We start from the raw sequence: 27,605 nt of genomic DNA, 5'->3' as shown, positions 1-27,605 counted from the left end.
AGACAAGAACTATAGGGCATAGTTTAGGAACAAGAGGACTGGAGAGGGAGAGATGAAAATAAACATTTTCTCTCAGAGATCATTAGTGTGAAATGCTGTTTGACAGAAAAGTTTGGAGCCTGATTCATTTAATGTATTGAAGGCTGAGTTGGATAGACAGTTTTAAGGACAAGGCAATTAATTATTACGAGGAGGGGATGGCAGATAGAAAAGGACCACAGCCAGATCTGCCATGCTCTCATCATGCAGCAGAGTGGGTTCAAAGGGCTGAATGGCTTACTCCTACTCCTGAGCCCCTTGTTCGTATTTAATTCAAATGCACAATCTCATATAACATTCATTGTCCCACATCAAAGAATCTATAACCGCTTGTAACTGTCAATCAAACAGAGAAATGTCAGGCACTCTGCCATGATAATAGATTTGTAAAATCAGTCAAACAGTGCTAAGGAATGGAAATCATCAGGTTTTTGTCAACAGACTGAAATAGCAAACAATTATTTTTTTTCAAAACTGTGAGGGCCGGACAAGGAAAGTTAGGTACAAACCAATAAAAAAACAAGTTGATGATAGATGTCAGGAGATGTGCCTGGCATGGACTGTTTAAAAGCTGGAAGTACAGTGCCAACACATACTCTGGAATCACTTAAGGGGCAGCTCAACTCTGAGCTAATGGGACCAAAGAATTCTAATGAGGGAAAATCCACATCGGCTAATGAGACTAGTGCACATGAAATATTAACTTTGGCTCTTGTTTCTGGTTCAGATCCCACTCCTGATACTTAATCTAGTCTGGCGTGACTGAGGATAGCTGCACAGTCCAGTCATGACCCATTAGGGTAGAATGCTATAAATTGAACCCTACTATTCCCAAAATCGTACCAAATGTTGAAATTTTTATTTTAAGATGCACACACTACCCCCATTTACCTGACTTTCAGACCAAAGTTGATAGAAAGCGCACACCAGGTTTCTGTACTGCACAAGAATTATGTATTATAAGTTAGTAAACTATAGCCTACAGGTAAACAAATATAAACCATTGATAGAAATACTACTAACTAAATCTCTAAACTTCTTATGCACTCCCCCTTACACACACAGACAAACGCATGGAGAAAATAGATACAAAAAAGAAGTTGCTGGAAAAGCTCAGCAGGTCTGACAGCATTTGTGAAGAGAGATCAGAGTTAATGTTTTGGGCTGCCAGACCAGCTAGCTTTTCCAGCAATCTCCATCTTTGTTTCTGATTTACAGCATCTGCAGTTGTTTTGGTTTTTAATTAGAGAAAATACAGTAGATTATTGACAGAAGTAGAAAAGTGGGATGCTGCCTGCAGTGCCACAACGATGCCACCCGAAGGTTGCAGGAACAGCAACTCATATTCCGCTTGGGAACCCTGCAGCCCAATGGTATCAATGTGGATTTCACAAGTTTCAAAATCTTCCCTCCCCCCACCACATCCCAAAACCAGTCCAACTCGTCCCTGCCTCCCTAACCTGTTCTTCCTCCCACCTATCCCCTCCTCCCACCCCAAGCCGCACCTCCATCTCCTACCGACCAACCTCATCCCGCCCCCTTGACCTGTCCGTCCTCCCTGGACTGACCTATCCCCTTCCTAACTCCCTACCTACACTCACCTTTCCTGGCCCCATCCCCGCCTCTTCGACCTGTTTGTTTCCTCTCCACCTATCCTCTCCTCTATCCCTCTTCTATCCGCCTCCCACTCTCTCCCTATTTATTTCTAAACCCCCTTCCCCTCCCCCTTTTCTGATGAAGGGTCTAGGCCCGAAACGTCAGCTTCTCTGCTCCTATGATGCTGCTTGGCCTGCTGTGTTCATCCAGCCCTGCACCTTGTTGTCAGTTCAATGCTCTTTGCTTCCTGATTCTGATTTTGAGATGGTTCTACTTTGGCAACCAGGCCATTGTTATTCAGATGCCTTTCTCTGGAAGCTTCCACTAGTTTGTAAGAAGTACAGAGTAGCTGATTCACTTGGAAAATGTCTCTGATTTATTCATTCAAAAGTCACAGTTCACAGCAACTGCTGCAGGCAAGGTAACCGGTTTTCTCCAGGTTTAAACGGAAAGCAGAAAGCAGGCAGCTTCTGGTCTGGGAGAAGATCTGCACACTCCTTTTCCTCTCTTGCTCTCAGTGACTCTGTAACTTGTTTCCAGCTCCAAAACGCTCAGCCAGCCAAGAACCAATCGCACAATTGTTGGCAAACGAAAGGTTTCCATCATCAATGAACGGTCACTACTCCATAGACTAATCAACTTCTTGTCACCAGCCAGCTCCACCCGAACACAGAACGCCTCAGCTCCAGTTTGTCTGCAACCAAACTTTAATGACTACTCGTTCAAAGAGTTATTTACGCCATGCTTGCAATGTGTATCACGTTAACTTACTTTTCAAAACAGGTAGCATCCTTATAAACCACAGGTTTTGAAAACAGCTCTTTATCATTTTGGTCCATAGTATTTTTTATACATTAAATGAAAAGACATGATCCTTACAATTATCAGAGGTGCCTTTTTTTTATTCAGGTGTAAAACTAAGGCCTTGACTGCCATTTAGGTGTGTGTCAAAGATCCCACAGGTCCCTCTTGGAGAAAATGGACCCTCCCTAATGTTCTAACGAATATTATTATTATCAGAATTCAGAAGAAACTCCTTCACCCAGAAAATGATTAGACTAATGCGTGGATGATACCAAATATCCGAAATATATAGTATGTCTTATGAGGAAGGTTTGGACAGGCTAGACTTGCTGAAGCAAGAGACGACTTGATTGAAATGTGTTGCAAGGGTCTTGATAGGGTCGATGTGAAAAGGATGTTTCCTGTTGTGGGTGAAATTGTATTCTGCTTGAGATTTATTTTTCCATGGTAGTTCCTTGTGTTTCTTGGGCAGGATTTTAGTCAGATCCAGATAACCAACCTCTGGGTGTATCTTGATGTATTTGGATTTTTCTCCATGAAGAATTAGAAGTATGGAGTAAGTGGTTTCTTCTGAAAATCGGGGTGACATTTCTTGACCTTGTAAGGATTTTTCTCCTTACTAATGAGACTAGTGCACATGAAATATTAACTTTGGCTCTTGTTTCTGGTTCAGATCCCACTCCTGATACTTAATCTAGTCTGGCGTGACTGAGGATAGCTGCACAGGCCACTCTGTACTTCTTACAAACTAGTGGAAGCTTCCAGAGAAAGGCATCTGAATAACAATGGCCTGGTTGCCAAAGTAGAACCATCTCAAAATCAGAATCAGGATTTTTCTCAAAAGTAAGGTGTCACCCACAGGTGTATTTTTTTACTTCTCACAGGCATTCACAATCCTTTGGTACTTTCTTGTTTGTGGAAGCAGAGTCCTTGAGTATTTTTAAGGCAGGGGTAGATTGATTGGTGAGAAACAAGAGGGTGAAAGGTTATTGGGGAAGGGAGGGTAGGCAGAAGTGTATAGTAATCAGATCAGCCATGATCTTATTGAATGGTGGAGTATGCTGAAGTGGGGTTTTCCTGCTCCTAATTCTCACGTTCATATGTATGTATAAAGATCCTGCTGCCACAGGGAGTGGTTGAGACAAATGGCATTGATACATTTAAAGGAAAGCTGAATAAGTACAAGATCCAGAAGAGGATAGAAAATTGGCTGAGATGAAGCAAGGAGAGAGCAAATTTAAACACTAGCTTTGAGCCTGCTTCAATGCGATACATTTAATGTAGACAGACTCATTACCTTAGATCCAAGCACCACTATAGCAGAGGTACAAATGGAATCACGTACCCATCTCACGACAAATTAAATCATCTCCATATCTCACTTACTGTTGTATCTACAAAGCTGATCATTTGGATTCAGCTGTCTCCTTTTTCAGAAGGGGTTTCTTAGCTCAGTTGGCTGGATGGCTGGTTTTGCAATGAGTTCAGTTCTCACACCAGCTGAGGTTACTGTGAAGGATCCTCCTTCTCAACCTCTTTCTCTCACCTGCAGTGCAGTGACCCTCAGGTTAAACCACCACCAGTTGTCTGTCATTAACTGATGTGTTTCCAACAATACTACAGTGTCTGCACTTCAAAAGTTCTTCATAGCTTGCAAAGCTCTTTAAGGTTATGGATGATGCTGCATACGTGCAGGTCTCCCTATCCACTTGCACATCTGAAAAATGACAGGCACACTGAACTGTTTACAAAAAGAGGTTTTGAACGACAGAGCAGCATTGTGGTCTGGTAACATTGTGGTCTCTTCTCTCTTTACCTTTCTTAAACATCTCAATAGTTGGAAAGATTTCAGCAGTTAATTGTGGATCAAGAGGGAATCAGGTGAAGAGTCTTCAAAGTGATAAAGCAGCATCAGGTTCTCAAAATTCATCACCCATGCTCTTTAACCTCTTGTTTGTAAACTGTTCAGTAAGTCTGTAATTTTTCAGATGTGCAAGAGGAAAGGGAGACTTGCACGTACACAGCATCACACATAACCTCAAAGAGCTTTGCAACCAATGAAGAACTTTTGAAATGTGGACACTGTAGTGATGTAGGAAACACATCAGTTAATTTTGTGCACTGCAAACGCCCACAAACAGTACTGTGAAGTTAATCTGTTTCCTACTGGTGTCGGTTGAAGATAAATGTTGGTACAGACATCTAGGGAATCTTTCCCCCACCCCCAGCTTATCCTCACCTCACCCACCGAGTGGTCATCCATCAAAAGAGTATCACAAATTTCACAGAAATATTACCTCATTATCTCAGCTAATCACCTGTTTTTTCTCTATTTTGTTGCACATTATTTTTATCCAGAAAATCATCCAATATCCTCTTGAATGCCCCCATACTCTCTTGAGTAGTCTCAGGAACTTTTATATCCAATTATAAGAGAATAGTTTGGGGCCTCAGATTTACAACTTCATGAAAAGATAACGCTCCAAAAGCGAGGCTTGGGAGTGTCAGTTCAGTTCATGGTGTCTGGAATGGAGTTTGAACCAATAGGACAGAGAGCTAAATTCTTGAGCAGTTGAATAAATTTGAAAAAAACTCTTTTGGTTTTAATAATAGCAACAACAGCTTTTTTGTATTTATGTAGCATCTTCATTCTACATTGTGTGTTTAAAATGTTGATACTGAGTTACATATGGAGATAATTATACAGACAACCAGAAGCTTGGTTCTTTAAAAGACAAAAGAAAGAGATTTTCAGGGGTAATTCCAAATCTGGGGGCCAGGCTGCTGAAGACATGCCTACCAATGATGGGAGATTTAAAATGGTGCCTGATGAAGACTGTGGAGTTGGAGGCATTCAAGGTCTCAGGGAGGATTGTGGGATGGAGGAGATTACAGAGAAAGATGTCATGTGGCACCATGGAAGGTTTTGAAAACAAGAATGGGAATTTTTCAATTGAGGCGTTATTAACGTGAAAGCCAATCAGGCCGGTTAATGGGAGGTCATGCAAGTTGATTGTAAACAGAGTCTGACATGAAACGAAGTGTCCAGTGACATTAATATCCATTTCAATGAAGGTGCACCATGTCGCACAGGACCCAATTCCCAGCAGCCAGAAACCGAAACTTTAGGCAGCTTCAAGAGTTATTACAAACATTACATTTCACTAACACTGCTGTCCAGTGGACAAAATGCATCCACAAAAGCATTCCGCATATAGAGTGGGAATTGTACTAATAAGTTACCGGTGACATCTCCGAGTCAATATAGATTTTTTGATGCACTTGCTTGCAACAGGTGGAGACAAGCTTGAAACTCGCACTTGCATTCTAATCCATTGGCATTGAATCAGGTGACGTTGGCATAGAGGGAATCTTTTACAGCTTCACATTCTGAGCACATTGTCAGGTTTGACATAACCTGCCTAAATTCCATTGGTATTGGGCCAGGTTGCAATCAAAGCATTGAAAATGAAAACCATTCCTAGCAAGGGACAAGAGAAAATGTTTTCTGAAATGTGTGATAAAAGGAAATAAAGTTGGTGCATGCCCTTGATTTTTAACAATGTGTAAGTATATTCAATAACATGAAACTATTGTGTCAATTGAGTCAAATTTAAGACATGATAGAAAGAGGTTGCATTGTTTAAGTGAACACAGGGTCTCATAGGTGTATAGGCCTTCCGTGAAAAGAACATGAGATAGTTCTCCTTAACGCAATATATTTACAAGTTCTTTTTCTAAGTTAGATTTTTGATTTCCTCACTCACTTAGTTCAGACATATAGAAACCCCACCAGAAGAGCTTCCACTAGAACCAGCTGAAGTATCTAGGCACCTGGACGTTCATAGTCAGGGAAGTAAAGGGCACAGGTTGGCAAAGATGGTATGGACAAACCACTCATCTCCAACATGTACAGAGGTAACTAAAAGACAAAGATAGACTTGCAATTATCTGAGACTTTTCCTAATCACCAGGCATGTCAAAGCACGTTACAGCCAATGAATTGCATTTGACATACAATTGCTACTGTAATATTAGTTATTTTCAGATGTTCATGGGACATAAGTACCACAGGAAAGGTCAGCATTTGTTGCCCTTGAGAAGTTGGTAGTGAGCTACCTTCTTAAACTGCTAGTGCCCATGTGCTGTGGATAGACCCACAAGGCCACTAGGGAGGGGGTTCCAGGATTTTGACCCAGTGATATATTTACAGTCAGGATGCTGAGTAGCTTGGAGAGGATCTTGCACGTTATTTTCATGGAACACCTGTAGAGTTCCACCTGCTCTCTTTCATGGTTGGGTCCACACCAGGACAGCCGTGACGAAGGTTCATGCAGAGTTTACTAGTACATTTAAGGCCTCCTGCAACTAGTAAGCACTGTAGGGCCTGGTGTGCATTATCACCCCAAAGTTTTAATTTAAGCTGCATACATTTTCTTAGTGAGTTTAAACTTTGTTACGGTATTCCTTTAAGGAGCTGTCATATTTCTGTTTGGTCTTATTTGGTTTGATTGGTTGATGTAATATAGTACAAAAGAGACTACTATTTCAGGAAAAATCACGTTGGCCCTGGGCCCCAAAACATCCCTTAGGAATTGACATTCTGCAATTTGATCCGTCTCATTGGAACTTTCCTCTGCTCCATTCCAGTTTGCATGGAGAGGTGTCCTGTAAAAGGCTGCAGCTGCACATCCCCCCTCTTCCTTGCCCTTGTCTCTTCCCTCACACTCCACAGTATGGGTGGGGCTCCTGTAGGTGGCTGTCTACATGGATGTCCTCCCCTTCACCACTGGGTGATTTACACAGCAGCATCATGCAATAGCCAACTAGGATGTCTCATGAACACCCAGGCTATTTTTGCAACCTCGGACTCTTAGTTCCACATGTACATAGGCTGCATTAGGCTACAATCTCTTTTTCATTATTTGAAGGGATTGCTTTTACACTTTTGCTTGCTGTTCAGTGCAGAGAGAGGCAGGCAAGTCAAGTGGGTCTGATCTTGCACCTGGCCAAGTTGGCCATAAGCATTTCCTGGGAGTAAGTTGTGGAGGAGATCATTGGACTCGACTGCCTGTCTCTGTTTTACGGTTACATCTGCATCAGGGTTACCCTGAAGAGGGGACATAATGGGATGATTGAGGCTGCCACGACCAGTGGTCACTGTAGGGGTAGAGTGCATCATCTCCTCTTACAACCAATGGCTAATTGAAATTTGAATCATTACATCTGAGTATTGTTACAGTGTTCCTGTTACTTTGTAATTTGGTTAACTTAAACGGGTTGTAAGAGAGTGTAAAGAGAGACAGCTGGGATGTGAGATAGTGAGGAAATTGGATGGAAGCAAACCTATTCTCAAAATTAGTAGTATCTGCTGTAATTGTTTGGGTGCGGAATCATTCAAGACCCTCCCACCTCTCTCCCAACGAGTGAGTTTTATTTCTGCCAATATCCTGCTGTTAAGTAATCCCCACTGTGTGGCTGGCAAGCTTGAAATAAATGAACTGTATGGAAATATTAGGTATAGTGTGCATCATGCTGAGTGATAAGTGTTCTGGACTAAGAAAGATCTGTTTTCTACTCTTAAATACTTCCAGACAGAGAGATTAATTGTGGCCAGAGCAGCAAGGAATGTTAATAAAGCAGGCAAATGAAGTTAAAATTCCAATCTGCCATGATCTAATTGAATGGTAGAACAGGTTTGAGGATCTGAATGGCCTCCTCCTGTTCCAACATATCAAGATAGGGAAGTGCTGGCATAGTGGCCATTTCCCTGGATTAATAATCCTATGAAGCTCAGGCTAACAGTCTGGGGATGTGAGTTCAAATCCCACCATGGCACTTCCTGGAATTTAACATCAATGAATGAAATCTAGAATTGAAAATCGATAATGGTAACACTGACCATGAGAATCTTGGTGATTGTCATTAAAACCTACTGACTGCACCAAAGCCCCTTTAGGGAAGAAATTTGACACCGTTACCTGCTCTGGTCTCTGTAACTTTAGTCCTACAGTAATGCCATTGACTTTTAACTACCCTCTATACTGGCTTTGCAAGTCACTCTGCTCAGGGGCAATTAGGGATGCTCATGCAATGCCCACATCATCAGAAAGAATCAATACACATTTCTTGAAATTGGGGCTTATCTTCTCAGTCATCTATTAATTAAAGTATGTGTTCACTTTATTTTCAATAATGTTTCTTCCACCATGAGGTGGTTTATTTTATTCCATCCAGACTGTTCACATGTTTGTGTCTTTGGTCAAACATTGGGAATGGTAGGAAAGATGAATGACTGAAGTCACTATATCACTGAGATTCCAACTCCAGGTTGCCTTCTGGGGCCAAATGGGGAGTTAGCTTGTGGAAGCTGCTATCTAAACGGAGTAATAGAGGTGAAAAGTGTTAAAGGAAAGGTGAGATTAACCATTAAGAGATGGAGAGAGGGAGGAATAAGAAGCAATACTGATAAGGTTAGATGAAAAAGGCAAGGACGAGGCTTGTGTGGAGCATCAATGCCAGCATATACCATTTGGGCCGAAAGGCCTGTCTGTGTGCTGCAGACTCCAAGTAATTTGTGGGAGATTCAGTGAAAGAGTCACATAATTTGCAAAGTGTCTTTCTTTCATGTAACACACTGACAGCACCCCAACCTTTTCTACCCAGGGCGTGGCTCCAACTCCACTGCACATACTCTGGAGCAGACAAATAAAACCCGTGCGCCAAAGTGTGAACGCACACATCCGGAGCTGGGTAGGCTGGTCCGTGCTAAAAGACACTCTCTCACAGCCAGTAAGTATTTACCAATCACTGCATTAGGCAAGGTTTAGAGTGACCCTAGGCCTGTTTGTGACTGGTTACGTGAGGATGCAAGTGTGTATCATATGGATTGTTTGTGGGCATGAGTATGTTTCTGTATATGTGTGTGCGAATGAATATTTGAGTGAGTGTGTTTGTACATATGAGTGTGAATGAATGTTTGAGTGTGTGTGTTTGTACATATGTGTGAGTGAACGAATGTTTGAGTGTGTGTGTTTGTACATATGTGTGAGTGAATGAATGTTTGAGTGCGTGTGTTTGTACATATGTGTGAGTGAATGAATGTTTGAGTGCGTGTGTTTGTATGTGTGTGTGAATGAGTGTTTGAGTGTGTGTGTTTGTACATATGTGTGAGTGAATGTATGTTTGAGTGAGTGTGTTTGTACATATGTGTGAGTGAATGTATGTTTGAGTGTGTGTGTTTGTACAAATGCGTGAGTGAATGTGTGTTTGTACGAATCTGTGTGAGTTGAGGGGATTGTATGTGTGTGGTGTGTCTGTGTGAGTACATAGGATGACCAAAAAAAGGGAGAAAATAAACTCTGCAGATAAAAATGGACAGTGAGAATTTCTTTAAATATTTGAAATGGAAGAGAGAGGTCAACATAAGCCCCTTAAAGGATGTGGCTGGGAAAAATAATAATGGGGAAAACCGAAAATGGTTTTGGAGTTAGATAAGTACATTGCATCAGTCTTCACAATAGAGAACATTAATAGCATTCCAAACATACTAAACTATAATGCAAAACGTGGGAAGGAAACGAATATAATAACAATCACCAGAGAAAATGTACTAGGGAAAAGTGTTAGGGTGGCACAGTGGCTCGGTGGTTAGCACTGCTGCCTCACAGCACCAGGGACCTGGATTCACTTTCAGCCTCAGCTGAATGTCTGTGTGGAGTTTGCATGTTCTCCCTGTGTCTGTGTGGGTTTCCTCCCATAGTCCAAAGATGTGCAGGTTAGGTGGATTGGCCATGTTAAATTGTCCCTAGTGTCCAGGGATTTGCAGCCATGGTTAATGTGGAGTTACAGGGGTGGGGCGAGTCTGGGTGAGATGCTCTTTGGAGGTCGGTGTGGACATGATGGGCTGAATGGTCTGCTTCCACACTCCAGCAATTCTAATGAGGCTAAGAGCTAATATAAAGGATGTAATAACAAGACATTTAGAAATGTATAATATAATCAGTCAGAGTCAGCATGTCTTCATGCAGAGGAAATCGTGCGTGACAAAAGTTATTAGAATTCTTTGAGGAGGTATAAAGCAGGTTAGATAAAGGTGAACCAGTCAATGTAATATATTTGGATTTCCAAAATGCATTCAATAAGATACTACACATGAAGCTACTTAATAAAAGCCCAAAGTGTGGAGGTGGTATTTTAGCATAGACAGAGGATTGGCTAACTAACAGAAGAAAAATAATTCAGATAAATTCAGGATGGCAGTCTGTGATTAGTAGGGGGGGGCACAATTATTTATAATGTATAATAATGCCTTAGATGAGGCAGGTGAAATGTATTCTTGCCAAGTTTGTAGATGTCACAAAAATATGCAGGAAGACAAGTGGTAAAGGTGCCACAAAAGTCTATCAAGGGATATAAACAGATCGAGTGGGTGAGCAAAACTTTGGCAATGTATCATACTGCATGAAAACGTGCAGAAATGCACTTTGGCAGGAAGAATAAAAGAGTCAAATATATTTTATAGAGAAATACTGCAGAAAGCTGAGTATGGAGGGAGTTTCTTATGAAGAGAGATTGAGCAGATTCTTTGGAATTTAGAAGAATGAGAGGAAACTTCATTGAAACATTTAAGATTCTAAGGAGGCTTGACAGGTAGATGTGGAGGTGTTGTTTCCCATTGTAGGAGAGTCTAGAGCCAGAAAATATAATCTCAGAGCAAGAGGTTGCCCATTTAAAATTGAAATGAGGAAGAACTTCTTCTATCAAAGAGTAGTGAATCTGTGGAATTCTTTACCACAAAGGGTTGTTGAGGCTGGGTGATTACATATGTACAAGGCTAAAATGGAATTTTCATCTGCAAGGACATTAAGGATTAAAGGGAAAAGACAGGAAAGTGGAGTTGAGGAATCAGATCAGCCATGATCTCATTGAATAGCGGGGCAGACTCAATGGGCTGAATGTCCTAGTCTGCTCCTACATCTTGTTGTGTTATGGTTTATGGTGTGTGTATTTGAATGATTTTGTGTATGCGCATGAGGAGCATGTGTGCATTTATGTGTGTGCATGTGTGAATGTGCGTATGTGCGCATGCATGTGCGTGTGTGTGTGCGCGTGCATGTGTATGTGCATGTGTGTGTGTGCATTTCCCAGTGAAAGATTCTCACTTAAGTCCCAAAGATTTGGAAGTATTAAAGGGCAATCCATGTGGCATGTCAGTAGCGGGTGGTAACTGTATTTTATGGTCACTGGATCCATGTGAAGTCAATGGCAGTTATTTCATTTTGCCAACTCTTCTTCCCATTCATTGTACCAGTGAATACTACCTGAGATGAGGAGAAATGTTCAGAGGAATACAAGAAGGAGGGGTTAATCTTAACCTGTGGTGAGAGTGTAAAACAGGAGCTGAGGATCGATGTATGATCAGCTGCCTGTCATACATCTTGGAGTCTTAGATTACAGCACAGAAGGAGGCCATTTTCCCATTATGTTTGCGCTGACCCTCAGCCACAGCAGTTTATCTAGTCCCATTCCCCTGCCTTTTCCCTGTCAGCCTACTGATTTTTTTTTTTATTCTGATGATCATCCAATTGCCACATGAAAGCCATAATTGAACCTGCCTCCATAATACTGTCAGATACTGTATTCCAATTATTAACATCTTGCTGTATAAATTGGTGTCCTCTGGCTCTGAAGCCCCCACTAATGGGAATAGTTTCTCATTCACTATTCCATCCAGCCCCTTCATGATCTTGAGCACCTCTATTAAATCTTCTCTTCACATTCTCACATGCCAGCTTCTCCAATCTATCCATTTAGCTGACTGTCCCAATCTTTCAGTCTGATTTTCATTGATAGTCCAACAATTAAAAAGACTCTAAATGCTATGTCCTTTCCCCAACAAAAATCCAAATTATCTGAGCAAAAGTTAACAGAAATGAGATATTCAGATTTTTAATTTGATTTGATTTATTATTGTCACATGTATCTAGGTACAGTGAGAAGCTTTGTTTTATATGCAGTACAGGCAGGTCATACCATACAAAGTGCATTAGGGTAACAGAACAGAGCAAAGAATATAATGTTACAGTTGCAGAGAAGGTGCACAACGAACGAGATCAACATTTAAATTTAAAATTTGAGAGGTCCATTCAGAAGTCTATAAACAGCAGGGAAGAAGCTGTTCTTGAATCTGTTGGTATGTCTATGTAAGATTTTGTATCTTCTGCCCAAAGGAAAGGTTGGAAGAGATTATAACTATGGTGGGAGGGGACTTTGTTGATATTGGCTGCCTTCCCAAGGTAGCAAGAAGTATAGATGGAGAGAATGGATGGAAGGTTGGCTTGCCTGATGGACTGGGCTGTGTTCACAACTCTCTGTAGTTTCTTACGGTCCTGGACGTCCAGCTAAAATGCTTCCTATGGTGCATCTTTAGAAATTGGTAGGGGTCTTTATGGACATGCTAAATTTCCTTAGCCTCTTGAGGAAATAGAGATGTTGTTGTGCTTTCTTGCATCAACGTGGGTGGACCAGGACAAATGGTTGGTGATTGTCACTCCTAGGAACTTGATGCTCTCAACCATCTCCACCTCAACTCCATTGATGTAGATAGGGGCGTGCCCTCCACCTTGCTTCCTGAAGTCAATGACCAGCTTATCTTGATAATTTATGGAGGATTTTATAACAACTTGTTAACACGTAGCTAATAATACAAAAGAATATGCTTGCCTTAGAGACAATGTAGTGAAGATTCACTAGTTTGGTCTGCTGTGGGATGAGAGGTTTGTCCTGTGTTGGGAGGCTGAGCAAATTGGACCTAAGCATACAAAATTCTGAAGATGCTTGACAGGTTGATACTAAGTAACCAGATTGTTTCCCTGGTTGGGGAATCTAAATAATCTAGACCTGGAATAAGAGACTGACCACGCAGGACTGAGATGAGGAGACAGTCAAAGGTTTGTGAATCCTTGGGATTGTCTGTGCCGGAGAGTTGTGGACGCTACAATGTTGATAGATATTGAACACGGAGGGAGAGATTTTTACGGAGTCAGGAAGACTCCACAGGCCTCTTAAATTGTGGGCAGGACTTGGATGCAGAAATGCTGCTTGCATTTTTGGCAGATCCAATGTTTGCCAGTAGGATGAAAGGGGTAAGTCATGAGTCTCACGGGAGGGAACTCAGCAGGGACATTTGAACTTAGCGCTGAATTTAAACAGACCCCATTTTGCTTGTTACAAGACCTAAACCAATTGCGTGAGAGTGATGAATTGATGGAGCAGATGTAAACACTCCTCAAGAGTGATAACATGTACTTTACCTACATTTTTAAATTCCCTGTTCTTTAATTTTCTTTTAAAGGCTGCATGCTGGTAAAAAAAAAGCATAGAATCTTCGAATTGTACAGCCAGAAGGAGACCATTCAGTCCATCATTACTGTCCTGGCTCTTTGAAAGAGTCGTGGGTAGCACAGTAGGACGTGTGTTTGATTTCAGCCGCAGCTGTCTGTGTGGAGTTTGCACGTTCTCCCCGTGTCTGCGTGGGTTCCCTCTGGGTGCTCTGGTTTCCTCCCACAGTCCAAAGGTTATATGGATTGGCCATGTAGGGTTACAGGGATGGGGTGGGGGGATTGGGTGCAGTGGCATCCTCTTTGAGGGATGGTGCAGACCTGATGGGCTGAATGGCCTCTATCTGCACTTTAGGGATTCTAGTCTCCTAGAACTGCTTTGTTCCCATAATCCTGCAAGTACATCCTATTCTAATACTTGTATAATTTCTGATTCAATCAAGCTGTTTGTTGACATTTGCCCAAGGGCTAATACTTTGCACATTTAATTGCTTGAGTTCCAAAATCTACACTTATTTCAGAAGAGTATCCTGGGTTTGCTGTTTCATTGACAGTTTGATTAAAAGGGCTATTTAAAGAATTAGATGACTTCAGTCTGAATAGAAATTTATATTATCAGAGGTTGACCGCTTGAGAAGACATAAAAGCTTTGAATGGATTTTATGATGAGGAGTTTTTGTTTAACCATCATTGGAGTTCAAGTGAGAGCCATATTAGATTGTCAGAAGTTGATTTGCTTTTCATTGACACTTGGCTCCTGTGGTCTGGCCTTGGGGGATATTGATTGAGTGACTATGGTGATGATGTACAGAGTGTAGGGAGCTATGGGAAGTGGTTGGGAAGATGGATGGTGGTGATAGAGTGAGAGGAGGTGAGGGTAAGAGAGCCCAATAACTTCTAAAACAACTGAGATGAAGATCCAAAGAAGCGAGGGAAGGTGTTCTCACCAGCCTGCCTAAGCATACAGTTGCCCTAGCCACTTACAAAGCATCCCTCCTCACCCATCCACCAAAGCAAAAATCACATATTTCAGAGGGTACCTTTTACTCAGGTGCTTGCATGAGCTGAGGTATCACCCATCTCGAACCATCCACCTCAGTATCAAAATTTGAGCCCTGAGATTATTAAAGATTTTCATCTTTCAGGGAATCAGGGATATTGGGAGTGGACAGGGAAAGTACAGGTAAAAGGTCAGCCATGTTTGTACCAAATGGTGAAGCAGGCTCCAAGGGCCGAATGGCCTACTCCTATTCCTATTTCTCATGTCCTCACATTCTTAACAGTGAACCAAAAATATGAGTAATGAAGACAGCTTCTTACTGCTGAATTAGGCACTTTTCAAAAATGATATCTCCTCAGCGGTTTGATGTTTTATAATCCTCCCATGAAGTGCCTTGGAATGTTTCAGAATTTTTCCCCATTATTTGTTCATGGGATACATGCGTCACTGACTAGGCTAGCATTTATAGCCCACACCTAATTGCAGCAACACTCAAAGTTCTGCCACCGAAAGGAGATCCAGGATTTTAAATCAGGAGATAATGAGAGCACGTTTAAAGGAAAAAAAGCATAGTGTGCATTTGGGACAGTTTCCTAGAACAATATGTTGTGGATCCAAACAGGGATCAGACTCTTTTACATCTGGTGATGTGTAATGAGGCAGGTTCAATAAATGATCTCAGAGTAAAAGATCCCCTCAAGACAGTGACCTTAACATAGTGGAATTTAACATTCAGTTTTGAGAGGGAGAAACTTGGGTTGGAAAATTGTGCTAAACTTAAATAAGGGTGATTACAAAGGAATGAGGCAGAACTGGCTGGAGTGAACTGGGAAAGGGGTTTAGCAGCAAAGATGGTTGAGGACCATTGGCAGACTTATGAGAAAATAGTTCATGGCTCAACATAAAGATATATCCCAGTGAAAAAGAAGGGGATAAACTAACCATGTTAACCAGGGAAGTTGAGGATAGTATTAATTTTTAGATGTTGGTGTGTTCACTGAGCTGGGAGGTTTGATAGCAGACGTTTCGTCCCCTTGCTAGGTGACATCCTCAGTGCTGTGGAGCCTCCTGTGAAGCGCTGTTGTCTTGTGCCGTTTTGAATTTATATCGTCTGGTTTTTACTGCTTCCGGTAGGTGGTGGCGCCGGCCGGGCATTGTAATGGTCGGTATATCGGGTCTAATTCCATGTGTTTGTTGATGGAGTCTGCAGATGAATGCCAAGCCTCCAAGAATTCCCTTGCAGTCCTCTGTTTGGCTTGTTCTATGATGGTAGTGTTGTCCCAGTTGAAAGTGTGGTTTTTCACGTCTGTGTGTATTGAAACTAATGACATCTGGTTATGTCGTTTAGTTGCTAGCTGGCATTCATGTTAATTTGAAAGAGAAAACAAACAAAGTGGGAACAATTAGTGTTACATCAGGGCATTGGGAAAGTCTCAAAAATTAACAAAAGATGACCAAAAGAAAAGAGGCAGATCATGAACTTTGAGGGTGAACTTGCAAGTAAGTTCAAGGTGGACTGAATGAGTTTCTTTAAACATATCAAAGGGAAGAGGCCAAGGTGACCATGGGCTCCTTAGATTATCAGGCTGTGGATATAATAATGGGGAACTCAGAAAATGACAGAAGCTTTGGATAAATATTTCAAACCAGTCTTCAGAGTAGAAGACACAACATTCCAAAAGTACTAATTAATCAAAGGGCAAAGAGAGCAGAGGAAATAAACACAAGAACTATCACTAGAGATAAAGGAATAGAGAAATTCATTTGACTAAAGACCGAGGAGTCCCCTGGACCTGATGCATTGCATCTAGGATATTAAAAGAAGTATCTACAAAAATGATGGAAGCACTGGTAGTATTCTTCCAAGAATCTTTAGATCCTGGAAAAGTCCCAGAGGATTGGAAAACTACCAGTGTAAAACCCTTAATGAAAAAGGGAGGAAAGAAAAACGGTAACTACAATCCTGTTAGCACAACATCTGTTGTTAGGAAAATGTTAAGAGTCTGTTATGAAGGATGTAATAGCAGATAACATAGGAATACATAATATGATCACACTCCAGACTTTTGCTTTGTAGATGGACAGGCTGTGAGGAGAGCGTGGGTGAGTCATTTGCCTCAGAAATCCTAGCCTCTGACCTGCTGTTGTAGCTCAGTACTTATATGGCTGGTGTGGATCAACTTTTAGTCAATGGAAACCCTCAGATATTGATTGAGGGAATTCAGCATTGTTTTCGAGAAGATTTGTAGCTTGGGTTGTGGATGCGGTTATAGACTTGCTCACCGAGCCGGTGGGTTTAGTTGCAAACGTTCCGTCAGCCCGCTAGGTAGCATCGTCAGTGCACCTCCGGTGAAGCATCGGTGTTCGGTCCCGATGGTTATTTATATGCCTCGGTTTTTTGGGCAACAGATGGCGATAGACCCGACACCACAGTTAGGGAACTGGATTACAACAACCCTGAAGAAATTACACAACTCAAGAAACATCGGCAAGACAGACTACCAAAAAATGAAGCCAGAGGGATCCAACACACCCCGATTCCATGGACTCCCCAAGGTACACAAACTGGGGATCCCCCTCAGACGAATTGTCTCGCTGCCAGGTGCACCAACATATAGACCTTACAAAGAACTACAACAGAAATTGAAATACTTAGTTGATGACACTACCCACTCCTTCCGCTCATCCCAAGCGTTTCTGAACATCATCAAGGACATCCGGATAGAATAGGACGAGATAATGCTATCCTTCAAGGTAACAGCACTATTTACATCCATAAACATCGACCGAGCCAAAGAAACAATTGCCACACTGCTGGAAGAATCAAGTAAGCATGCAACCCAGGACACCACCAACAACATCAATAAGGACACCAACATGAAACTACTAGGTCTGTGCCTCACAACCCACTTCATCTTCAATGACAGCATATACAAACAAAACAATGGAATATCAATGGGATCCCCAATATTAGGACTAATTGCAGAAGCAGTAATGCAAAGGTTAGAACGCTCCCCACTGTACAACCCAAACTTTGGGTCTGAAATGTAGATGACACCTTTGTGATTATTAAATGCACAAAACTAGAAGAAACCCACTGACACATAAACAACATCCTTACTGGGATAAAATTCACAAAAGAACAACAACCGACTACCCTTCCTGGACGCAAAAACAATGGGGAACTCCAGACTAGTGCATATAGAAAGACCACACATTTGGACCAGATACTCAATTGCAGGAGCAAACACCCCAACGCCCACAAATGGAGCTGTATCAGGACACTATTTAAACAAGCCACAACACATTGCAGCAACCTGGAACTACACAAAGCAGAACATGAGCACCTATACAGAGTCTTCAAAAGGAATGGATGCCTGAAAAGCACAATCCGCAGTTACCTCCGAGACAGACCACAACAGGATGACACAGCACGACCAAACTCACTAATCACCCTGACGTACATCTAGGACATTTCAGAGATGGCCACAAGATGACTCAGACTCATGGTATCAGAGTAGCCCACAAACGGACAACCACCCTACAATAGCTACTGATGAACGTAAAGGATCCCATACCCAAAACCAGCAAAACTGGTGTCATATACAAAAATGCCTTGCAAGGACTGTAAGAAACACAACATAGGCCAAACCAGAAGAAAACTGACAATACGGATACATGAACACCAACTAGCCACGAAGAGACTCAACCAATTCTCACTTGTCTCACTCCACATGGACAATGAGGGACACAAATTCAACTGGAACAACACGTCCACCATCATACAAGCCAAAGAGAGACACGCCAGGGAATTCCTGGAAGCCTGGTATTCCAACCAGAACTACATCAACAAACACATTGAACTAGACCCTGTGTACAAACCACTGAGAAACAGAACCAGAATTGGCACCAAACACCCCAACAAACTGAGGCATAAAGATAACAAGCGGGACAGAACACCAACAATTTACCAGAGGTGCACTGACGATGTTACCTAGCATATAGACGAAACGTTTGCAACTAAACATACCAGCTCAGTGAGCATGTTTACAACCTAATTCAGCATTGGTAATGGCATTGAAAGTAAAGAGACGATAGTCAAATTCTCTCTTGTTTGAGATGGTCATTGCCCAACGTTGGTAAGGCCATCTGTCAACCTAAGCCTAGATGTTCTCCAGGACATGCTGCGTATGTGTACAGACTGCTTCTGAGATGTCATAAACAGGGATGCTGAATATTGTTTAATCATTGACGAATATCCAAACTTTGAACTTATGAGGGAGGAAGGTCATTGATGAAGATGCTTGGGTGAAGGACACTACCCTGAAGAACTCCTGCAGAGATGTCCTGGAGCTGAGATGACTGACCTCCAACAAGCACAACTCTTTACTCTAGGTATCACTTTGTACTAGCTATAACTCCAACCAGCAGAGAGTTTCCCCTTTTTTATTCTTTCAAAGCTCGTAGGCATTGCTGAATAGGCCAATATTTATTGCCCATCCCTAATTACGCAAAAGGTAGGAGAGAGTTACGCATTTTGCTATGGGTCTGGAGTCACAGATAGGCCAGAGCAGGTGAACATGGCAGAATTCCTTTCCTAAAAGACATTAGTGAACCAAATGCATTTTTATAACAATTGACAATTGACTTGTCCTTAACTTGTCCTATTAACAATTGAACACAGTCTCAGGTTGGCTAACTTAAAATGGTCCCATAGACTCAAGGTTTGCAAGTTTTCTTCATTCCACACTCAGGCAAATGTGTCCTTGATGTCAAGGGCAGTCACTCTCATCTCACATCTAGAATTCAGCTCTTTTCTCCATGTTGGACCCAGGCCGTAATGAGGTCAGGAGCCTAAGTGAGCCTGACATATCACAAACTGAGTGTCAGTGAGCAGGATATTCTTTTGCAATCGCTTCAATAGTACTGTCAACAACTCCATCCATTACTTTGCGGAAGGTCAATAGTAGATGGATAGGTCAGTGTTGGAAGAGTTGGATTTGTCCTGCTTTTTTGCAGTGGATATAGCTGGGAAAATTTTTACAGTGTCATATAGGTGTCATTGTTATAGTTACACTAGAACAGAGTAGGCACAACTAGTTCTGGAGCACTGTCTGCAGTACGATCACCAGAATGTTGTCAGAGACCATAATCTTTTGCAATATCCAGTATCTTCAGCCATTTCTTAATCTCAAATTAGCTGAAGACTGGCATCTATGATGCTGGCAACCTCAGATGAAGGGTGAGAGGGATCATCCAAATGGCACATCTGGCTGAAAATGAAGCAAATACATTAGCCTCGTCTTTTGCACTGAAGGGCTCAGCATCATTGAGAATGGGTATATTTGTGGAGCTGTCACATCTTGTTAGATGTTTCATTATCAACCACCATTTACAACTGGATGTGATAGGACTGCAGACTTTAGCTCTGATCCAGTGGTTGTGAGATTGCTTGGGCCCATCTATTGCATGCCGCTTTTGCTGTTTGGCATGCAAGTAATTTTTTTTTGTAGCTTTACCAGGCTTACGTCTCATTTTTAATTATGCCTGGTGCTGCTCCTCACATGCCCTTCTGCACTGTTCATTGAATCAGGGTTGATCTTCTGAGTTGATGATAATGGTAGAGTGGACGATACGTCAGTCCATGAGGTTTCAGATTGTGTTGGAGTACAGTTCTGCTGCTGCTGATGGTCCACAATGTCTCATGGATACCCTGACCTGAGTCGCTCGATCTGTTTGAGGTCTGTGTCATTTAGCAAAATAATAGCGCCATGCTATATAATGGAGAGTATGCTAAATGTGAAGGCAGGATTTCATCTCCACAAAGACTGTGCGGTGGTCACTCATACTGTCATAGATGGACACCTCTACAACAGGTAGGTTGGTTAGGACACAGTCAAGGAGATTTTTCTCTCTTGCCAGTTCCCTCATCACTTGCTACAGACTCAGTCTATATCCATTAAGGCTAGCTGGTTCAATCAATAGTGGTGCTGCCAAACCACACTCGGTGATGGACATTGATGTCCCACCCAGAGTACTTTCTGTGCTGTTGCCACTGCTGTGCTTCTTCCAAGTGATATTCTACATGGAGGAGTCATGATTGAGTAGCTGAGAAGGGTGGGGGCAGGTAGGTGGTATTTAGAAGACGGTTTCCCTGAGTGTATAAAAAGATGTCATGAGGATTAATTGGGTTTGGTGTCAATGTTGAGAAGTCACAGGGCAGTTCCTCCCTGACTCCATGCCACTGTGCCGCCACTTCTGCTAGATCTGTTCTGCTAGACAGACAGGACGTAGCCAGGGATGGTGTTGTTGGCGTCTAGGACATTATAAGGTTTGATTCTGTGGTAATGGCTGTCAGGCTGTCGCTTGCCTGGTCTGTGGGACATTCTCCCAGTTGTGCAGGGTCAATGGGGCTGTGTTTGCCGTTGTCGTTTCAGTGCCAGTTAGTAGATGGTCTGTCAAATTTCTTTCCTTTCTTTAGAGTTTGTAGCAGTTTGATACAACTGAGTGGCTTTCTAGGCCATTTTGAAGGACAAGTTAAGAGTCAACCACATCTGGAGTTTTTATTTTTGAGGATGTAACCAGTAGAGTAGATAAGGGCAAAACAGTGGATGTGGTGCATTTAGATTTTGATAATATCCCTCAAAAGAGATACAGGCTAATATATTAACATGAATCAAGAATTGGTTGACAGACAGGAAATAGTAAGTGGAATAAATGGGTTATTTTCTGAGTGGCAAACAGTGACTAGCAGGTCACTGTAAAGATCGGTGTTTGATCCCCAGTTATATATCAATGACTGGATCAGGGAACCAACTGCAACATTTCTAAGTTTATTAATAACACAAAGCTAGGTGGGATTGTGAAAAGCGAGGAGGATACAAGGTAGCTTCAAGGTGGTTCAGTCAAATTGAGTAACTGAGCCAACAAATGGCAGGTCCAGTACAATGTGGCTAAATATACACTTTGGTATGAAAAACAGAAATGAAGAGTATTATTTAAATGGTAATAAGTTGGGAAGTGTGGATGTCCAGAGGGATCTGGGTGTCCTTGTACACCAATCAACAAAAGTAGACAGGCACATGCAGCAAGCAATTAGGAAGATAAGTGGGTATGTTAGCCCTCATTGCAAGATTTGAGTTCAGAAATAGGGATGTCCTACTGCAATATTACAGGGTCTTGGTGAGATAATACCTAGAGTATTACACTAAGTTTTGGTCTCCCTACCTAAGAAAGGATATACTGGCCATAGAGGGAATGCAGCAGAGGCTGACTAGGCTGGTCTGTCAGGTCTGACTAGGCAGGACTGTCCTATGAGGAGAGATTGGACCAACTGGGCCTGTATTCACTAGAGTTTAGGAGGAGAGGGGATCTGATTGAAGTGTATACAATTCTAACAGGGATGGACAGACTGGATGTGGGAAGATGTGTTCCCTGATTGGTGAGTTTAGAACCACGAGACACAGGCTCAGGATACAGAGATAGACCATTTAGGACTGAGGTGAGGAAAGCATTCTTTCTTCAGAGGGAGTGGAATATTTTAGCCACAGAAAGCTGTGGAGGCTATCATTGAATATATTCAAGAAAGAGACAGCTTTTTTTTCAGATTTTAAAGGCATCAAGAGATATGGGGAGAAAGTGGGAATATAGCGTTGAGATAGAGGATCGGACATGATCTTATTAAATGGCGGAGTGGCTCAAAGAGCCAAATCATCTGCTTTGTCCCCTTATTTCTTTGGAATAACATGTAGGATGATGTCCTTCCCTAAAACGTTCATGAAACCAGACGGGTTTTTATGACATGGTCACTAAGGCTAGCTTTTAATTCCACACTTCTTTTCTTGGTGAATTCAAATTTCACCATCTGCCATAGTATTATTCAAAGTCAGATTGCCTGGGGGTCTGGATCACTGCTCCAGTAACATTACACCTACTCCACTACCTCCCTCATGTGGAAAATGCTAAATAAATAAAAGTTATTATTGTTGAAGCATGCCAGTAACAGCTTGGATATGAGAGATCGTAGGAACTGCAGATGCTGGAGATAAGCAGGAAGGCTGCTGAAGAAGGGTCTAGGCCCGAAACGTCAGCCTTCCTGCTCCTCTGATGCTGCTTGGCCTGCTGTGTTCATCCAGCTCTACACCTTGTTATCACAGCTTGGATATGTTTGACGTGCAGCTAAGTGTGGTGACAGACATCTCTCCAGCACTTGTGCTCAGGTGTCTTACAGCTAATACTGTGAAAGCTGCTCCTCTTTAGCTGTAAGCAAAATAGTTTACTTGCCAACATTTTAAAAGAGAAACACAGTGGAATAGAGTGACATAGGTGGCTCTTTTTGGGAGCCCAGTGCAGACATAATGAGCCAGTGCCCTAGCTTCGTGTTCTTTGTTTGGCTCAGTACGTATGGTTTCAGGTTAGAGAAGGGCAAATAAAGTGGTTGTAATGGGATTGCACAAATCAAAGGAGGCATTTCTGACCTATGATTTCATCAACAGCTTTGGAAAACGATCAGTCAGTCACCATGGAGCTGCCGTGCTCAAAGGAGTAAAGGAATTAATGTTCATTTATATAGCACCTGGTGTGAGATCAGGATTTTTCAAACACTTTACAGCCAATGAAAGACCTTGAAACATGGTCACAGTTGTAACACAAGAAACTCTGCAGAACTTTTTAAAAGGCACAGCAAGTTCCCACAAAGGGCAATGTAATTAACAATGAGAGCACCCTTTAGTTTAATCATGTTGGTTGTGGGATAAAGATTGAAACAGACACCCACCTTCCCACTCAGTGGGAGGGAAAAGATTCCACGGCATGATTTTGAAGAATTCTGCCTGATTCCCAGATCAATGTTTACCCCACACCTAACGTTGCTAAGTTAGGTCATTGATTACAAAGGTGTTTCATTGGCTGTAAAGTGTTTTGGAGCATCATGAGCCCATTACAAGCACATTTAAATGGACATTAGCTTTATCAAATGCACTTTTCTCAGATCCCTGGGTAATCTTGGCATAGGAGTGTGAGGGATTTCTTCTTTTGAATTTGCTTATGAGATGTGGGCATTGCTGTTGAGGACAGCATTTATTACCCATCCCTAAACACCCAGAGGGGCAGTCCAGAGATAGCCACATTGCCTAGGGTCTTGAGTGATGTGCAGTCTAGACTGGTTAAGGATTCGTCCACCAGATGGGCTTTTATGACAGAAGAAAGTCATTCTATGGCCATCATTATATTAACATTTTACTGAATTTTAACATCATCAGCGCTGGGGTTCGAACCTACCTCCTGAGATATTAACCTGGGGTTTAAGGATTACTAGTACTAGTGACATTACCACAATGATATTACACATTGTTAAAGGCATCAGAAATTTGAGACAACGTGCAGAAAACATTGGAAGCTTTCAGCAGATTGATATAGTATTGGGGTGGGGAGGGGTTGTCACATTGATGATTTGGCTGTAAGACTTTAATACAAACACCTTTGCGTCCCACCTGCAAACTCATCATGACAGATCTCTCTGCAGATGCTGCTAAGCCTGCAGAAGCTTTTGGCACATTTCCTGATTCTGTCACTCTTTACAAACCTAACTGGGCGTGGTATCATAGAATTATAGAATTATACAGTAGAGACTGTCCAGCCCATTTGAGTCTGCAACAACAATGAGCTACTCTAAATCTGTACAAATACCCCTTCCAAACACTAGGCACTTCATGTACTCACCCAAATACATTTTAAGGGTTGTGAGCTTTCCCACTTCAACTACCATCCCAGGCAGTGCATTCCAGATTCCTATGTTGTCACTTGAAAGTCAAGGAAATACAGGGGCAGTACTTTATCAAATCTTCCCAGTTAGAAAAGTAAATGGTGCAATGTCAGAATGTGACAAAATGTAAATAGAGCGGAGGCATAAAAAAGGTGAAAATTTGGAAGCTTTTTACATGACGTCAGCCAGAAATAAAACAACATCCTTTAACACAATGAACGGTGGAAACATTCTACTCATGCCTCCCTCCAGTTTCACAACATTTCACTTCCACTCTTTGGCAGCGAGTCACATTACAGCCTTGATGCAGAGGTAGGTAAAATCCTAAGCCTGAACCTGTACCAGATTGAGTGATGCTGTGGTCAAAGATTGATTGAGAGTTGTACAACTTGATCACCCTCGTGATACCACCCAGGAAGAATTGGGCTTCATTCGGCTAACTAGTCCTCACTCCCATATTGGAAACGAGAAGCCCAACCATGCCCAAAACCACTTTATACCAAGCCCCAGAGAGAAGGATAACATGGGATCAGGAAGAGGTTATTCAGTCCCTTGAGCCTGTTCTACTATTCAAGGAAACTGTAATCTGCATCTAATCTGCATCTTAACTGCAGCTACCCACGGTTGGTTCCATTATCCTCAATACCCTAGCTTAACAAAAATCTCACTTGTGAAATTTTTGAAGGAAGGAATCCCAGAATCCAATAATTATTTGTGTGAAGTAGCAACTCCTGATATCACCTTTAAGGGGCTTAGTTCAGATGTTGAGATGTTCTGAACTCCCCACATCAGATCAAATAGTGTCTCTCTCTCACCATCTGCCTACATGAAATCCTTTAATCGTGTTTCATACCAACTTGATAACCAGAAGATGATAAGTAATACGATTCAAGGAGCAGGCCATTTGGCCCCTCAAACCTGCCCCGTCATTCTATAGAATCGTGACTGATCTGCCACAGGCTGCAACTCCTCTCTCATGCCCCTTAACTCCTCCATATTTCAAAAACTCAGGTACTTCCTTTTTAAGTACCGTTCAGTGATCTATCGTCCATCACGCTCTGAGGTAGAGAATTCTACATGTTTACTACCCTCTGGGAGAAAGAAATTCCTTGGCGTCACAGTTTTAAATGAGCACTTCTTATTCTGGAACTAAGTTCCCTGGTTCGCAATTCCTCCCACTGTCAGAAAGATCCTCTCAAACATTTACCCTGTCAAGCCCCACTCAAAACTGTCTACGTTTCAATAAGATAACCCCACATTATCCTTAACTCTAATTAATAAAGGCCTAATCTGGCCAGAAATCAGCCAAGTCAATCTCTTTTGAACTGCCTCCAATGCAGTACTTTGTTTTATAAATACAGAAAGCAAAACTGTACACAGTGCTGTACATGCAGCAACACCCTGTATAATTTTAACAAGGCTTCCCTGCAATAAAAGCCAAATTTCCATTTGCCTTCTTGATGACTTGCTGTATCTGAAGCAAGCCTTTTGTGTTTCATGCACCAGAACATCCAGATTACTTTTCGCTGCACTTTTTGAGTCTTTCTCCATTTAAATAATTGCCTGTCTTTTGATTCTTCCTACCAAGGTGCAAGACCTCACACTTTCCTGCATTAAACCCTAACTACCAGGTTTATGCCCACACATTCAACTTATTTATATCCCTTTTCAGATTCCTTATGTCCTCATCACAAATAGCCCTTCCACCAATTTTTGTATCATCGGCCTCCCCCATTTCCTCCATGTTGTAACTATAGATAGTAAGTAATTGAGGGCCTAGGACTGATTCTTTTGGCACTCTCCCAGTTACATCTTTCCAACCTGAAGAAGATCCATCAATCCTAACTCTTTGTGTGTTGAACAATCCTCAATCTGTGCTAATATATTACTGTGAGCTCCTATCTTGTGCAGTCATCTTTTATGAGGTGCCTTATTAAATGCCTGCTAGAAATACAAACGCACATCTATTGGTTCTCCGTTATCAATTCAGCTCTTTAAATTCTTCAGCAGCCATGAGCTAATTTATCAAGCATGATCTCCCTTTCACAAAACCATGTTGACTGATTGTGTTATGGTCTTCTAAATGACCTGCTATTTTTTTCCTGAATAATGGACTCCAGCATTTTCCCAATGACACCTGTTGGGAGTTTGTTTGAAGAAATGCAGTTGTGTCCTATTGTTTCGGTTGGTTTGATGTCACCAGGTGACCTCTACCTCTGCTGTAAGTGCGTTTGTGTGGAGATGTAGTAGCCATTGCACACAGCACTTAGAAAGTAGCGTCTGAAGTGGAGCAGCTGAAGGTGGATGGATTTTCGGATTTGTTGGTGAGTCAGCTACTGACAGAAATAACCAGGAAAAATTCTGCAACTTTTGAATACTGGGTGAATCAAAACAGCCGCTGTAGAAATTAAACGAAATATAAATCAAAGTATCTTCTGGGAATCTGAGAGAGTTCCAGAAATCTGAATCTTTAACTTACTCTTAAACTCTGAAAGCTGAAATCTTACCTCCACAAGTAATAACTGATTTTCCTTCTGAACTGGTCTGATTTGAACACCTCATTGATTCTATGACTGTCAGCATTGCAATGTCGATGACAGGAAACCAACTGGACCTGGAGATTCACCAGGTTTTTGCTTGTTAAAGATTCAACTAGAGGCAGCCAGTTTTAGGGTTGTTGCCTTTCTGCTTATAAATTCTGTGTCTTATGCCCTCTCTCTCTCACACTATGCCTGAGGAAGGAGCTGAGCTTCAAAAGCTTGCGTTTTCAAATAAACCAGTTGGACAATAGCCTGGTGTCGTGTGATTCAATATGTACTGAATAAGTCTAAAAGTTATTCCTGAAATTAGGTTGAAACTGTGAATGGAAAAGCAAGTGCCGTTAACAGCAATACAGGTGTTCCTGTGGAAACTGCTAAAACTTGCCAACACATAAAGAGATAGTAGGAACTGCAGATGCTGGAGAATCCAAGACAACAAGGTGCAGGGCTGGATGAACACAGCAGGCCAAGCAGCATCATAGGAGCAGAGAGGCTGACGTTTCGGGCCTAGGCCCTTCATC

General features: G+C 42.0%; 1 protein-coding gene across 2 annotated transcripts in view; it reads left to right on the top strand.

The window, feature by feature from the left end:
* The window catches only part of LOC109921130 (kit ligand-like), a 127,410-nt gene that overhangs the window by 83,376 nt on the left and 16,429 nt on the right, over window positions 1-27,605 (top strand). Inside the window, exon 6 of one of the 2 annotated variants that reach the window (XM_048608059.1) lies at window positions 9,106-9,231. The exons of the other annotated variant lie outside the window; for it this stretch is intronic. Within the exon in view, the coding sequence (XP_048464016.1) occupies window positions 9,106-9,231 (126 nt within the window). The remainder of the gene's footprint in view (window positions 1-9,105; window positions 9,232-27,605) is intronic. 2 annotated transcript variants of the gene reach the window in all.

This window comes from Rhincodon typus, chromosome 18 (genome assembly GCF_021869965.1).
Source record: "Rhincodon typus isolate 14 chromosome 18, sRhiTyp1.1, whole genome shotgun sequence".
Classification (NCBI taxonomy): Eukaryota; Metazoa; Chordata; class Chondrichthyes; order Orectolobiformes; family Rhincodontidae; genus Rhincodon; species Rhincodon typus.
This window is presented reverse-complemented; position numbering and strand designations above follow the sequence as displayed.